The sequence below is a fragment of the Mytilus edulis genome, chromosome 1, assembly GCF_963676685.1.
Source record: "Mytilus edulis chromosome 1, xbMytEdul2.2, whole genome shotgun sequence".
Lineage (NCBI taxonomy): Eukaryota > Metazoa > Mollusca > Bivalvia > Mytilida > Mytilidae > Mytilus > Mytilus edulis.
In genome coordinates, this window is record NC_092344.1 from 46,692,154 (window position 1) to 46,708,558 (window position 16,405).

The following is a 16,405-nucleotide window of genomic DNA, read 5'->3' on the forward strand; positions in this document are numbered from 1 at the left end:
GCATATGTTGAGCCCAAGAACAGTTTTTAACTAAGTGATGCTAATGAGCTGAGTGGCACCACATCAATAATCAAATGGAGCATATTAAAACGGAAAAAACGGAGATTGTCAAACCAGTTGCAGCATAAATTTTACCAAATGAATGAAAGATTACAACATCATTATCGGGCGAAAATGTTTTCAAAATTCGATCTAATGTGTTTGGAAAATTCAATTATGTCATTTAAACATGGACATAGATATAAAAATGATATACCGATGTTCAAATACATGTCTGATAAGTTTATGCAAAAAGCAGACAAAATATATATAACTTTATTTGGAGTTACTCAAGATTGGTCGACAGAGTAGAAAGTGAAATCACAAATATACTGAACTCCGAGGAAAATTAAAAAATGGTTAAACCAAGAGCTCAAAAGACGAATGAACAACAACTGTCACACTTTAATTTACCTTTTTCTTGTGAAATACATATGTTTTGTTAAATAATGAAAAAGTCAAATTATTTTTTTGTTTAATAGTTAACTACGTATACATAATGGAATATGTTATTTTTATAAAAAGATATAGATTGTTGCGTTCCTTATATTTCCAGTGTTAATCAAACCGTAAGAGTATTCAACAAAGTATTTGGATGTAACCTTTAAATTACACAGATCTATAAATAAATTGGATTTTACAAAAGTTATTTTTGTTTTATTATCAAATTGTATACATGTATTTTAAATTTCAATGTTTCCGACTAAACTTCTTATTCAAAATCTTACCATGCATAAATAATGACTCTTTTCAAAGTAGAAATGACTGCAACAATTGTAAAATAATAATGAATATAGGAATTTAGTTAGCTTCGATGTAACAGTGTTATATAATATACAGTATTTTAAATATATACAAAAATAATAGCTTAAACAATTATAGATGGAAACAAACAGTTTACACAGTTCAAATAAAATGAACGGTGACAAAAAGTGTATTTTTCAAAGACATCTCATTGCAAATATTTTTGTGTTTTTTGTAAATTTTAATTTTGTTAATTGTTTTATGTTCTGTCATTTTTGAAAATTACAATTATGGAAGTAATACCAACGTTGTATGGAAATTGCAAGTTTGACAACTTGCCACTTATTGTCGCGACTGCATTTACATTGGTCATTGATGTAATTCTACTGTCAAAACTGTTACTAAAAAGGTAAGAAGATTTATGTTTATGCTGTTCCTAGTTTTCTCTATACTGTTGCTAAGACAAAAACGAGATGGACCCACGGAACATTGAATTGATGCCGATAGATTTTGCCGTACCAAAAAAATAGAAATTTTATCCCATAATATTTTTAACACTTACATGATTTCGTGTTTTTTTCAGTCAAATATTGTATGTTTTTTTTTTATTAAAGAAAGCAAAAAACAAACCCCAAACAAACTAGAATTGATCATTTAGACAAAGATATAAATGCAGAAATCTCCAACTCGGATGTTTAGAAATTGGACCCAGTTTATTCGTTTGAGGGTACAACTCTCCAGCAAGGAGCTTCTTTTTTTCTGTATTGGATGTAAACTTAAAAATGAAATAACAAGAAAACCGAACTGCAGGAGAAATCCAAAACGGAAAGTCCTTAATACAATTTCAAAACGAAATACTCAAACACTTCTAACGAATGGAAAACGACTGTCAAATTCCTGACTTTTCACATGTATTTCTTTAATTTGAAAATGGTGGATTCGACCGGGGTTAATAGCTAGCTAAACCTCTCACTTGTATGACAGTCGCAATAAAATCCATTAAATTTACAACAATATGTGAGCAAAATAAACAGATTAATAAGGTAAAAACGTCAAAAATTGGGATACAGCAGTCAACATTGTAACATAATCTTAATCACTATAAAAACGAATAACTGTACATAAAAAAAAATGAGAGACTATACTTCAAAACTGATCATAGCACATAAGACAGTGTCGGGATGTATAAGTACCGATCACATCTCAGGTCACGGCCGACACTCGGCTAACCGAGAGTTTGGTCGGTTAATCTATATTGAGTATGCGGCTATACCGGCGGTTGGTCTGTTAATCGGGTTGGCTAAAGTCTGTTAATCAGGTGTTATCGAGAAAATCATTGCAAGATCAGTATGTTTCATTGTATAACTTTTTAACTATATTTATATCATAAAAACTATTTATGTCTGACAAAACGATTTGGAGGACTGAATCCAGTGGTGTAATTAATTTTTTTTTCTAGCTTCAATAAACGATCTATAAAATGAAAAGGCGAGTTACTCATCAGTAAATTTATACACATTTTACACACACAAAATGTACACAAAAATGACAAGTTGGTTGAGTTTACTTGCATGCAATATTTTGAACATCGATAAAAGACAGGCATTATGTTTGTTTACCATAATAACATGAATATGTGAAAAATCTACACGAAAAACTGTATTTTGGTGACATAAATCAATTTTTGATAAAAATGTGGTCTGTTAATGGGTCGGATGTATAAAACTCGGTCTGTTAATTGGTCTGTTAAGAGTTATGAATGACACTACAAGCATAATTTAATTGCTATATGGGGTGTTATCTGAATAAAGTGATAGACTCAGGATTAGTGGCTAGAATATATGGAAACAACACATGAACAATGAAACATAAGTTTAGACAATGGAATCTGAAAATTGATAGAAATGGTTCCAAAAAGTGTAATATCAAAGTAATATTAATTTCAAAAGACAATACATACCGGAAATAAACTCCTCATAGATACCAGGATTGAAATTTTATATTTACGCCTTATATTTACGTAAGACAGGCGTTTCGTCTACGAAAAACTCATCAGTGACAAAAAAAATGTTTAAAAGGCCAAATAAAATACGAAGTTGAAAAGCATTGAGGAAACACAACTAATACCGGCGTCACACATCAGTGTATAGCACTGGCGTGTTCAAAATCATTTACGCTGCCAATACGCTAGTAATTTTGGATGCATTTAACCTGTCAATCATATTTGTAACGTGTGCAAAACGAGCTTTAAGCGTGTATTGGACGTACTAGAAACGTATGTTGGCGTATGTTGTATGTTTTTTTATGCTGCATACAAATTTCCTGGAATTGTAGCGTTCATCAAGCGTATTTACTTTCCTTCATTGGCTAGAGGAATAGGGGGAGGGTTGATATCTCATAAACATGTTTATCCCCGCCGCAATTTTGCGCCTGTCCCAAGTCAGGAGCCTCTGGCCTTTGTTAGTCTTGTGTGATCTAGTATACATATTTTTTAAGGGGCCAGCTGAAGGACGCCTACGGGTGCGGGAGTTTCTCTCTACATTGAAGACCCATTGGTGGCATTGGCCTGCTCTATGGTCGGGTTGTTGTCGCTTTGACACATTCCCCATTTCCTTTCTCAATTTTACCTTTGTATTTCGACGTACTACAAACTTATGCAACGCGCTTGCATGGAACGATTGCTAAGCGTTCCTACGGCATGCAACTAACGTATACCGACTTTGTCAATTTTCTCTGTACGTTTGGTGCACGCCGGTCTATACGCCAATGTGTGACGCCGGCCTAAGATAATCTATTCCTGAGGTAGAAAAGCCTTAGTATTTCAAAGAAAACGCATGGAATTTAACCATCTGCATTTCAACACATGACAGATTCATAGATGTTACAGACTTTGAACAGTCAAAAAAAAATAAGGCTGATTGATAACTTGGCGTAAATAATAAATTCGTGCGAATTCGAGCGGCCAATCAGTCCATATAACGCTATATTGAAGTGACGCACCCTTCAATGAAATGCAAAGAAATAAAATTAAAATAAAAGTTCTCTTTCTATAAGGATACTGTTGCATAGTATTGTAATTTTTTCGTCACAAGTACATCTCATTTTTTTCAATGTGAAAATATAAACTAAAGGTAGTAAGACTATTGTCGTGGCTAAATAACTCTTAACTGACACGATTTAAATTGTCCAACCCATTAACAGACTGTATTCCCCTAATATTCATTAAAATGTGGTATTACTTGAAACTTATATAACAATTATGAAATATTTATCAATGACAATTATTTTTTTAGAACCAAAGTACTATTTTGTGTCCTTTAAATCATATATAAAAATGTTTTTTAGCCTTTTATCCAAAATATTGCTATGCGTACAAGCATAAAAACCACATACTTGCGAGACGCCTTTTCGTTTTACTTAAAACTGCGCAGGCTATGCATTTTTTCCTGGTGGAAAATGTTCTATGATAGATATCATTTTGTCAGACACTTTTCTTTTTTTTGATGTGGTTCTCATAATATGGAAAAAAACTGTATATTTAACAGAGTTTAACATTAAATTGTGAGTTTTACTCTTAACAGACGTATAACCAACCCGATTAACAGACCAACCGCCGATATAGCCGCATACTCAATATAGATTAACCGACCAAACTCTCGGTTAGCCGAGTGTCGGCCGTGCAGGTATATAATCAAAAGAAGGAATAAACAATTTTGCTGAACCAGATGTACACCAATGTCCGGTCGGAATGTGTTAAGATTGTCAGTGGGATGACTATCCACCAAACACCAAAGACTGAAGTAGACAATAGGTAATCAGCGTATTGCTACAACAAGAAGTACTCATACTGATTTTTAATAACATTAAACAGCACAAAGTTTGCTGTAGCAGATACCGATTTCAACAAGTAATGTCTCTTCAGTGACGCTTGAGGCCAAAATATTTGTTAATCTTTAATTTATTCATTGTATGAAGGCCTGGTATAAACATATACGACCAAAAATATCGTCCATCCAGAAAAAGGTGAAATCAGAGCTGTATATATAATTATATAATATATAAGAACAAACCGATAAATAATCCGACAGAAAAGCAACAGAATTGCTACACAAAAAGGTACTTATCATCAGAAAAAATTAGCCATGATTGTAATGATATGAAAGTTAACAACTCCAGCATTGGAAAAATGTCTTCGACCTCAATACAGGGATAGGAAAGGGATATGGTTTCCAATTAGGAGCACTTGAGATCAACCTCGGCATTGATTTTGTTCGTTTGTCTTTTGGTCTGTTTTTAATGAGCCAAATCACGTTGTCAGTTTAGGTTTTGACTTGTGAGTTTGAAATGTACCTGTGGTATCTTTCGCCTTTCTTTTGTTCCAATTGCAAATACTAAATGCCTACTTGTCTGCTTGAATATTGTTGTTTGTATGAATCCGAGCATTATAGAAACTGAACACTCAAGGGAAGGGGCACCTACTATATAATGAATGGTAGGGATGAACCCCTGGATAATGTCACTATTTTCAAGTGTAGATGCGTATAACTACGTTTAAAAAAACCTGATTCCAATTATAGAATATTACTGCCACTGTTGACAAGGAAACAATATTTAGATTGCGTCCTATCTGACATGTTTAGTGTTTTAATGAGATACATATAGGCAAATATATACTTAGTATTCTAAACACATTAACAATTAATTTATTCTAAATATGAATTATGTAATGTATTATATATTGATTTTAGGTAAACACAACCCTACAGTTCCAGGTATTTTAAAATGAAAGTAAAACCTTCGAATTGAATATTTACCATGAATTTTGATCACACAGAAAACGTAGCAAATTCTCATTTAAATGCAAGTTTAAAGCTTTGATTATTACATCATATGATGTATATATGAAGTTATGTATAAATAGAATACATGCAAAAATGTCTTATGGTGCCAATAGAAGATAAAAGACTACAGCATGTCACGATCGACCTTATTAACTCTTATGGTTGAAGGGAATGTAGAATCGAAAGAAGGGTTTGAATAATAGAAATGGCAATGTGCCTTAAGTTTTTGTTTAGATAATTCAATGGCACAAAAAGGTTTTACACGATCACCAATCGTATAACTGTTAAATATAGGTACATGTTCATGGGGAATGGGTGCTGCGTGATCTTTCAAAACAAAATAAGCATTCTAAATGTATTTTTTTGGATTACACTCAACGATTTGTCAAACGTTTTAAATACGACAGTCGCATAAAAGTCTTAAAAAGTTTCATATTTTTATTTTGTTCTTATATAAGAGAAACTCTTTTAGAATTAAAGGGCTGTTTTCCATAACTTGAAAAATTCGTTTACATGAATTTTTAACTGCCTTTGTATTGTAAGGTGATTCCTGAACAATTTTCAAGTCTTTTATTCGTATGTTATTACAATTTTAGAGAAGGATCAGACATAACAGACGGAGATATTATCGCTATAGTTGTGATGCTGACATTTACAGCAGGTATCCTGATTTTGGACGCGTATTTCATTTTTGAAAACGGACAGCATTCAAGAAAATTTGTACGTTGATCAGTGTTTTGAAAACATAAATTTGAAAATAATAATTATTTGATATAATAATATCGTCAACAAATTACAATCGATAAAGACTTAGAAAAATACTAGTAACCACTTTCATATCAAAAACTTTTCTTATTTTTCTGCCTGTCCAGTACGTTATACTCTCTTTTATTTTTTAATGATGTACAAAGGCAGGTTTTATTTTTCTTTCATTGTCCTTTTTATTCATTATTTTTTAATAACTATGTATAGAAAAGTGCAAATTTATTTTTTGTAGAATGCAAAGCATGAATATACAGTCAAGAAAGAAGACGTTGTTTTGGTTAAAAGTATGGACAACAAATAAATAATGTTGCCTTAAACTGAACACGAAACTTATATATCAAAAACATGTATCTTGCTCACGTATTCTGCAAAAAAGAAGATTTAGATACATTCAAAAGTAAAAGGATATGATATAAATACAGTTGCACTCCTTAGACATCAAAATGTAAAGAATGAATAAAACCATAAGAAACTGTCAATGAGACGGAAATCCTTCCACATCCCAAAAAAAATAAAATAGAGTAAAATAATATATTAAAAACAGATAACAAGGTTAATGTCAGTATTAGTCTTTAACAATATAATAGTTTCCATCTAATTTGTCGAGCTTTTAATCGCCTTATATAGTCTCTATATAAGTTGTGACTCCTTTTTTTCTTCTTCTGTGATATGACATATGATAAAGATAGGAGAAACGAAAGAAACAATACAAATACACTAACAACAAAAAACTGACACGATCACAACCATAACCTTAACAATCAAGATTTAGCCTCGTGTCTTTGTGAAAGAAAAATTACAGGAATGTACCCCGACTCTGACATCCTTCGCATATCCAAAGATGGTTGTAAAATATGTTTTGTACTACATTGGTAACTTTAATGTATCAAATGTTTTCTTTATGTGATTGTATTCTTGTGATGATTTTTTTTTTGATTTTTTTTGTTGCTGTTATTCCTAACATTTATTTTTTTACATGTGGAGCAGGATCTACGTACCATTCCGGAGCACGTGATATCACCCCCAGTTTTTGGTTGGGTTCGTGTTGCTTAATCACTATGTTGCGTCATGTGTACTATTAATTATCTGTCTGACTTTTTCTTTGTAAGCCATGGCGTTGTCAGTTTATTTCGATCTATGAGATTGACTGTCCCTCTGGTATTTTTTACCTCTCTTTCAGCTTTTTATTGGATGAATTATTTCATTGAAAATTCTAAAGTCTTGTAGAACGACTTTTAAACAAACATTTGAACTATATTTGAACACGGTATGATTTAAGGTTTAATTCCATAGCAGTGTATATCTATATCATCGTTTTACTAAGCCAGGAATCTGTCGGTCTCTGTCGTGTGGATTATTCCTAAATTGAGACAGCAATGATAAAAAAAAAAAACGACCGCCAGGTTAGGGAGCTAATTGTGCTCTCACAAACATGTTTTACCATATTTATTCTTTATAGCCAGCAACACAGTCTCTAAATTGCTAGGAATCAAGAAAAGAATTTATGATTTTACAGAACTCACCGTCAAATATATGCCACAACACATAAGTTCCGAAAGAAAAATACATTTAAAACATAACACACACATATGAAATTAGAACTAGTGTTCCAGGTTGTCTCGATTTGAACAGATTTTGGTGAGTTTGTTTTTGTCTAGTGTGTTGCAAATGTTATCATTACACTAAAATTTACTCTTTGCAGTTTTTGACAAAAGTATATGTGAATACACAAAAGGCATAGAACCTAAAGCTCTTGTTTCAACGTGTATGAAAACTAAACAGTGGATTGATTGGAAGCATATTCTTCCTCAAAGTAATCTGGACACAGGTATAATGACTTTCTCATTTTATTTTGTTTGTAAGCCAAAATGCACTATTTGTATTGTTATGTTACATACTTCAAATGGAAAATTCTGATAAAGTTTATATATGTATATGTTAGCGGCAATAAGTGAAATTAGGCATTAAGCTTAAATCCTAGGCAATAAGCTAACGCCTAGGCATTAAGTTATTGCCTGAAATTTTCAGGCATTAAGCTTATTTCCTGAAATTTGATGATGATTATTCATCCTATTGCCGAACATAATTTTAGGCAATAAGTAAACTCTGGAATTTATACATATTTGGTGATTTATTCTTGATATAAAGTCGTTTCTTAATTATATTTCTAATAATACATGCACACATTCATTTGACAGATCTTCAAAAGTAAGTTTAATTAGTAATTTTAACAGTTAAAAAACAGAATTAACTCAAAGTTTTTTCATGTTTTTGTGGTATTACAAAATATTAAAAAGATTTAGAATTAAAAAAAAGAGATTGCATCCAATACAAAAGGGGGCAATTCTATAGAATAATTATAATATCTATTTGAACATTTGTACACTTCACTAGTCGAGCTGGTTTGAACTGCTCAAAAGTAGACAAAATTAAGATATGATTTTTTGCACACACCATTTTCCATTTTTTTTTTATTTGATAAGTAAATTTTCTTTGTTATTAAACAGTTCCACAACTTGTGATAACACAATGATTTCAACATAAATTCCTATCACGTTTTCATATTTTTAAACTATTATTTGATGCGTTTTAATATAAATAACATATTTTATTAGTGATTTTATTTCCGGTATCTTGTGAACAGTTGTCTCATTGGCAATCATTCCACATCTTCTTTTTTTTATATTAAGGATGAAACTGGGCCCTGAAGTTTTGCATCAGAAAAATCATACTTTTGAAGTAATAGAATAAAATATTTGAAGTACTCAGGATGCATATGAAAGATGTACGTTTAGACGTTACGCACGGTAATGCGTTCGGATTAAAATTACGTTAGTATATGATTTAAGAACAGCAACCATTTGCCTATACAAAATAAAATCACCAACATCCATATATCTACAGAAAGTCCCGGACATGTTTTTCTTCTTTTAAGTTAATTCTATAAATTTTTGCACCATAAATTTATTTTATTGAACACACAAATCTTACTTTTACGTTAAAAATTGCATGTCCGGCGTAACATTACAAATTAAATAAAATGCATTTTACTATGTTCCGTTGTAATTTTGCACATAAAATCTGCGAAATTTAGAATATCAGCTTCCTATTAGATTTATATCATAACATCATACCCGTTTTTTGGTATTGGCTAAAACTTGAAGCGAGCCTTCAACGAAATATTCAGCAGAGGAACCTGTCTTAATGTGTTATGAGGAAAGTTTATCAACATTTCAGTTTTATTATTATCCCTATAAAGTAATAAAATCATATTAAAACTATACTCAATAGAAAGTTCTGAAAAAGATAAACATTTCCAAAGTTTCAAATGTAAAAAAAACCTTTTTCTTGAAGCAGAATTTTAAAAAATCGAATGTCTAGCCACTATGTCCAAACGTAATTTTTGTCCATTCCTTAGGTGAAACATGTTGTATAAATACAAAATGTGCATTTATAATACAAAACTAACATATTTATAAGATACAAACTATAAGTTCATACAAAGGGCTAAATGAGTCGGGTGTTTTCACAAACATGATGACTTTACACTTTTTTTCGGAAAGCATTCCCTATGTCTAGCCATTATGTCCAAGGGCGTCATTTTGACGTTTCTTCAAAGTGACGTCTTTTATACAAATACACACTATTTACGAACTGTTTAGGCAATTAAAATGATGCCGGAAATGTTCATTCCAAAATGGTCTGCTGAATCAAAATAACACTCAGATTAGAAAAACACACAAACATAAGGAATAAACCCTTTATAGACAAAGGGGGATGGGCCGAGGGATAATTTCTTATGGACAAAAGTTTTCACGCAAATCTAAAACACCTTTATAGATTAGAAACCGATTAGTATCCGAGGTACAATGGTCTTATAATTTTTAAAGAATTAAATAAATACGTATTTGTAAAATAAAACCATCAGTGATAAAAAGATAGAGAAATAGTTTGAAAACTCGCACAGACACATACAAATATTGGACAAAAGTAAGTTCAATCTAAAAAAAAAAAGGTTCATTCTCATTTATCCAACTTTTTAAAATTATAGGTAGTACAGGTAAAAAAAAAGTTGGATAGATGAGATCAAAGGTAATCAAGAACAAAGGGGTTTTCAATTAGATTTTTGTTTGAATGACAGGTGAAAAATAAGACTGAAAATTATACCCGGATTAAATTTTCTGTAGTATTATTTAGCATAGCATGTTAAAATGTGCAACTGATATTTAGTTAATGTAATGTAAATCATTTGAAAGTATTTTTAAGTTTTTTAACCCTCAATTAAAATGTGAATTGGATAGAAAAATATCAGTTGCACTTTTATTCATGAAGAGATTTGTCAATGAGATGGAGCTTTTTTTTGGGTAATAGATCCTCTTCGTTCATTTTTTTCTGATCTTCTGACCAAATGATCCAAATAAGACAAAATATAAGATGAATGTAACGGTTCCTGACTTGGAGCATGTATATTTTATAGTTAAAGTGTCAGGTTTTAAATTTTTTTTATGCCGAACTCTCTCCATTAATTGTCTATGGTATGTTAAAATGATTGGATGGATCTTAACAGCAGAAGACCAATAACGAGAAAATCCAAATCATACAGTATAAGGCGAAACTAAACATTTCAATAGTCCTAGGCCAGGATTTCATGAACGAAAGGCGTAATTACGGTTGCCCTGGTAGAGGGTCCATGGGGAAGCTCAGAAGCTCCTGGGTTTCAACAATTTAGCATCAAATTATGAAGAAGCCAGACTACTAAATATCTCTCTATTTTAGATCAGATTCTGGTTTCTTTAAACAACACAATTCAATTCAATTCAATGTTTTATAAAAGTCTCATGATAAAAGACAAACAAACACTGAAGTATAAATTTAAAGTTCGTTCGTTTTAAATATTGTAGGCTTTAATGTGGAATACATGATTGAATATGGAAAATTGACTTTATTGTACAAGTGCTAAATTAAAGCAATCATGTCACTGTCTAGTTCCGATAGGTGTTGTAGGTGGTATATGAATAAATATGGTGATTGAACTTGATGGCAAAATGTAGGTCTGATGATGTAACTTAGTTATTAACTAATGGATATTGAAACAATATGATACTACCAAAAGCTATCTAGATTGGGAAGTAAAAATACTATACCACATACATGTTACTAGTATAAATGCAAATTAACGCCAAACCTCAAATGAACAAATATTACTGATTTGTGGGTTTCTTCTATATAAATGATGAAACATTTATTTATTATTTAAAATATACAAAATTTGATTTAAAAATAAAATGTAACAAGTTTAATATCGCCTATTTTATATACATCTTTTTAAAACAATATGAAAACATACAGGAACAAATTTACTGTCAAATTTTAGAAAGACACCTTATTATTACTAAACAAACAACCCAATAAGTAACAAAAATAAAAAGTTGGCTAAATGAGAATACCTTATTTTAAAAAGTTGGATAAATGAGAAGACACCAAAAAAAATACATTTCAACTAAAATCCTTATAAAAAGAAATATTGCTGAATTATTATATGACCGATTTTTATGAAATAAATACCATAAGTGTTAATTTTCAATTTGTCAAAAAAATGTTCAGCTATATTTTTTTTTCATGTGTTCCTCCGGGAGCAAGATTTTTTTAAAGGTTGCTATGTATCCTATCCAAAATAAAATTGGAAACATTTGCATTTGTTTTCATCTCATTAATGTTACAGATCAGAAAATAAAAACGATTCTTACTTAATTGCCTTATACATGATAAATTTTGAAACATTTCTTCAGCTTATTGTATTTATTTGATAAAAGTCGATTGAGTAGGTTCTCCTCTCTTGATAACAAAATGTCAAAGTTAGTATACATGGCGTCACATTTGTCAATTATACATGTTACGTCTTGCGACGCAATACCGTGCGTAACGTCTATATATTTAATTCTAACTTTTTACAATAAAATTCTAATATAAAACGTATTTATATTTTTGTACTTACATTTTTTGTTTCAAAGAGTTTAAATGTACAATTATAATATCAAACTTATTTATTACCATTAAATTTAAAAAAAAAAGTATTTTCTAATATTGAATCGTTTTTTTTTTATTAAAGTTGTTGTTTTAATTTTTTTACGCCAATATTCCGGACAGCGGTTAAAACATCCTAGCAAAGATAATCCTCAAAGATAAAGCTCAGATAGCTTCGATGTGCATGCTGAGACATGTCGTAAGTCGGTCCTTACATTATCATAATTTCTGTCCTAAGAATGTAATCTTATAGGACCATTCTTTGAACAATTTTATTTACTCGCATTTATATTTTAGGCATTAAGCTTAATGCCTGCACACACTTTTCAGGATTTAAGCTTAAATCCTAGGATTTAAGACTAATGCCTAACATCATTTAGGCATTAGACATACTGCCTAGGCGTTAGCTTATTGCCTAGGATTTAAGCTTAATGCCTAATTTCACTTAATGCCGCTAACATATATAAACAGAATAACAAAATAAGTATTACAAAAAATGTTGATCAATAACATGCAGAGCAAGTCACACCGCATCTTCTTAAATCTGTTAAATGAAATTGTATAATGTATTTCAAAACTATAATAAAAGTATATTTTTAACACAAACTTTACAAAACCTCTCAAAATATTAATATTTTCAAAACTATGTGAAAATAATTTTTAAGTACAAGTACTTCATATTTACTCATGGGTATAAATATAGCAATTTAAAAGAACACACAACACTCCTCTCCAGATGTGAATTATGTCTTAAAATTTCTAGAGTAAAACGGACGAAGAAAACTAACAAATACGGTAACAATTTGCATTGCAAAACAATATGGATACCCATGAATATGAGGGATTTATTGATCTTAATCAAAATTTGATTGAAAGTCGTTTGTATGTAACTAGCCATTCTTACATTGTGCTATGTTGACTGAAATCTTATTCATACTTCATTTTCTATTTTAGGGCCGATAAGCCAGTTTTAACGTGAGATATACGATTGAGGAAATCAATGTAAATTTTTAAAAACTATCTTTAACTTACATGTTGAATTTTATTGTGAAAATTTTAATTTAAAACTTATTGTGTACATTTTTATTTTTCCCGTAATATGTACAGATGCTTGTCAATCGATCATTGAAACTCGTAGAACTGTAAAGTGTTATCAGTTTATTATCACATACACCCCTTTACAAAAGTCAAATATGTGAGAACATATGAATCCTCTCTTATATAGAGGTATAGCCCTTGTTACTGCATTTTATAAGTTGCATTGTAATTATCGACTACAGGAATGATGATGATTTGTTGGTAGATAAACTGTTTGAGATTCCTTAAGTGTAAACACGCCATTGTCCAATATGCAGTTGAAGTATGTAAAAAATTAAAGTGGTCAATCAATTTTGCTCTCATCGACTTTGATAAGGCATGCGACACTTTATATATATTTTATCTGTGGCACACACTTGTTGTTTTGCCCTCATCGACTTTGATAAGGCATGCAACACTTTATATATATTTTAGCTGCGGCACACACTTGTTTCATTAGGCTTAACAGAAAAAATGTATTCTGCACTAAAGTTTATCTATAATGATGTTCTGTGTTCTGTTGGAGTGAATGGGACACACACGGACTAGACTATATTTTATCGCGGTATCAAACAAGGGCGTTCATTATCACATATATTATCTAACCTTTATATAAACGATTGAGCATTGCATCTCACATGTTTTAAAGTTTTTTCGTTGTTTTCCTCTTATAGTTGATGTGTTTCGCTCGATTTTAATTTGTAACCCGGCTGTGTGTTCTCGCAATCGATTTATGAATGTCTTTTGTTAATAGGTTTTGTTTATATGTTTTACAGAAAAATGTTCTGAGTTGAAAGTCCTAATTGAAACTTGGTATTCCAAGAATAATATAGTAATTATATAATATATTTGTTGTTTGATTCCCAATTCAAGACAGAACGCTTTTGCTAAACTGTGATGACATTATGTTACCGCAGTACTTTCTCTTAACAATTCAGAGATTGGTCCGATTACTTTCAATGTAATTGATTAAATTACAATTACTTTGTCATTTGTACGATTAAATTAAATTAATGATTACATCATTTCTGAAAGTATCTGATTAAATTAATGATTACATCTGATTACAATGAATTTAAAAACAAAACATTTTGAATGATGTGAATGAATAAACGTTCAATATAACTATAGCATTTTTGAGAAAGTATTTTATTTGGTTCAATTATAAAATGATAACTTCAAATAAAACTTCATCTATTTAAATAAACACCAAATTTCACTACATTATATACATTACACTTTATCTTCAATGATCTCTGAATTATTTTGAATTAAATTTAATAAAGATATATCATAATCGAGAGTTTTTTTTGTTTGTCTTCTGACCTCTTTCATAATTTATATGTATTCCAAGTTGGAGTTTATGGAAGTTTAAATATGGATGAAATAAAGTTACCAGTTAAAACTATGTTAAATTTTAATAGAAATGTTTAATCAAATTGTAAACAATATGTAAGTACTAAACATCATTGCATTTTACATGTCCAGTCCAAATACGTTTTTTTAAATTTTAAACAACATATTTGTCCAGCTTTTAAGGGAAAACGGTAGTATTTAATTTTCCCAGCATTAGGTTGGCCTTTTGTGTACCCAAGGCAGGTGAAGGAAGTCAAATTAGGAGCGCTGTGATTGGATGTAAGGGTACAATATATTTTTTATTTATCTATGAATAACTGCAGTGTGTATATTTACAATATAAATTTTAAAACCTATTGAAATATTTTCTAGAGAATTATTCGAAAAGACTTGCAAAATTTCATAAATTTGGTGCAAAATGACGGTGGGCATGGATAACATAAACAAGATCCGTTGGAAGTTGGTCATGATCCTATTTGGCTTTAATTTTTAAAACAGAGTAATAAAGTACTAACACAACATATAACTGTTTTATCCAGGTTTTTATCTTAAAAAGTGGTAAATTTAGAAAATGTTAACATTGTCGCCTATGGCAGAATAAATAGTACCGTTTTCCCTATACTGAAGATAGCAAGGGAAATCAAAGTCACTCAAACTTCAATTCTTTTATACCATTTTGAAGCTTTTGATTAGTACATTTGATTTTTATCACAAAGAATAGAAATTTTTTACTGAGAACAATACTGTGTTGAGAAAAGTGCTGAGTCATCATGATAGGTCAAATTGATTGGTAATGATATAAAACTTTATTCTAGGATGTCAATATTAACTATATTGTGTAAAATGCACCATATAATAGTTCTTTTGTATTTGATTTCACCTTTCGCAATGATTTTTTCAATTGGAAACACCAGAATTCAAGTCGCGACAAATATTTTTTACTCAAATGTTTGCCTTTTTTGCTGCGTAATTCCCTAAATGTATAACTTGGGTATTTCTGTAAACATAATCTATTAAAATGGGAAATTGTCTGGTTTAGTTTGTACTGTTTATGGAATTAGGCAATATTTGGTCACATTGAAAGCATTTTCAGTATTAGAATTGTTCATCTAAGAAAAAAAGAGGCCCACTTGAGGCTAAATTTACATAGAATTTATACTCTCCTGTGTAAAGAATTGTTCACATTCTTGATAATGCATGCAGCAAATATTTCAAAAGTGCTTCATTTTGTAGTTTCTTTCTTTTATTATATCAGACATAAATAATTTTTCATTTCCTACTGTTTGAAAGGACTTTTGTTGGAAATTAATACTCCCAAGGGACATAATTCAGCTTTTTCATTGATTAATACAGGCAACAAAGGCAACTTTACAGCTGAGTAGTTTGCATATTTAATGTTAAAAGTGTCTAATATCTTTGTTTTCATCATCTCAAGACAGAATAATAGATTTTATAACAAGCTCTAAAATTTTTAACCACAATATGGCATATACTAAAGCATGGAATGGAGATTAGTATGAAAAATCTTGAATTTGTGCATTTCTTGTAAATTTTTGATA

The 16,405-nt window shown here is 30.4% G+C and overlaps 1 protein-coding gene across 1 annotated transcript in view; it reads left to right on the forward strand.

Annotated features, from left to right (window-relative positions):
• Positions 1–753: 753 nt before the first annotated feature.
• Positions 754–16,405, forward strand: part of LOC139483483 (uncharacterized) — a 47,313-nt gene continuing 31,661 nt past the window's right edge. The window contains exons 1-5 of the mRNA XM_071267506.1: positions 754–1,192; positions 6,221–6,344; positions 6,622–6,673; positions 8,092–8,217; positions 13,368–15,015. Of these exons, the coding sequence (XP_071123607.1) occupies positions 1,074–1,192; positions 6,221–6,344; positions 6,622–6,673; positions 8,092–8,217; positions 13,368–13,387 (441 nt within the window). The 5' untranslated portion in view covers positions 754–1,073 and the 3' untranslated portion in view covers positions 13,388–15,015. The remainder of the gene's footprint in view (positions 1,193–6,220; positions 6,345–6,621; positions 6,674–8,091; positions 8,218–13,367; positions 15,016–16,405) is intronic.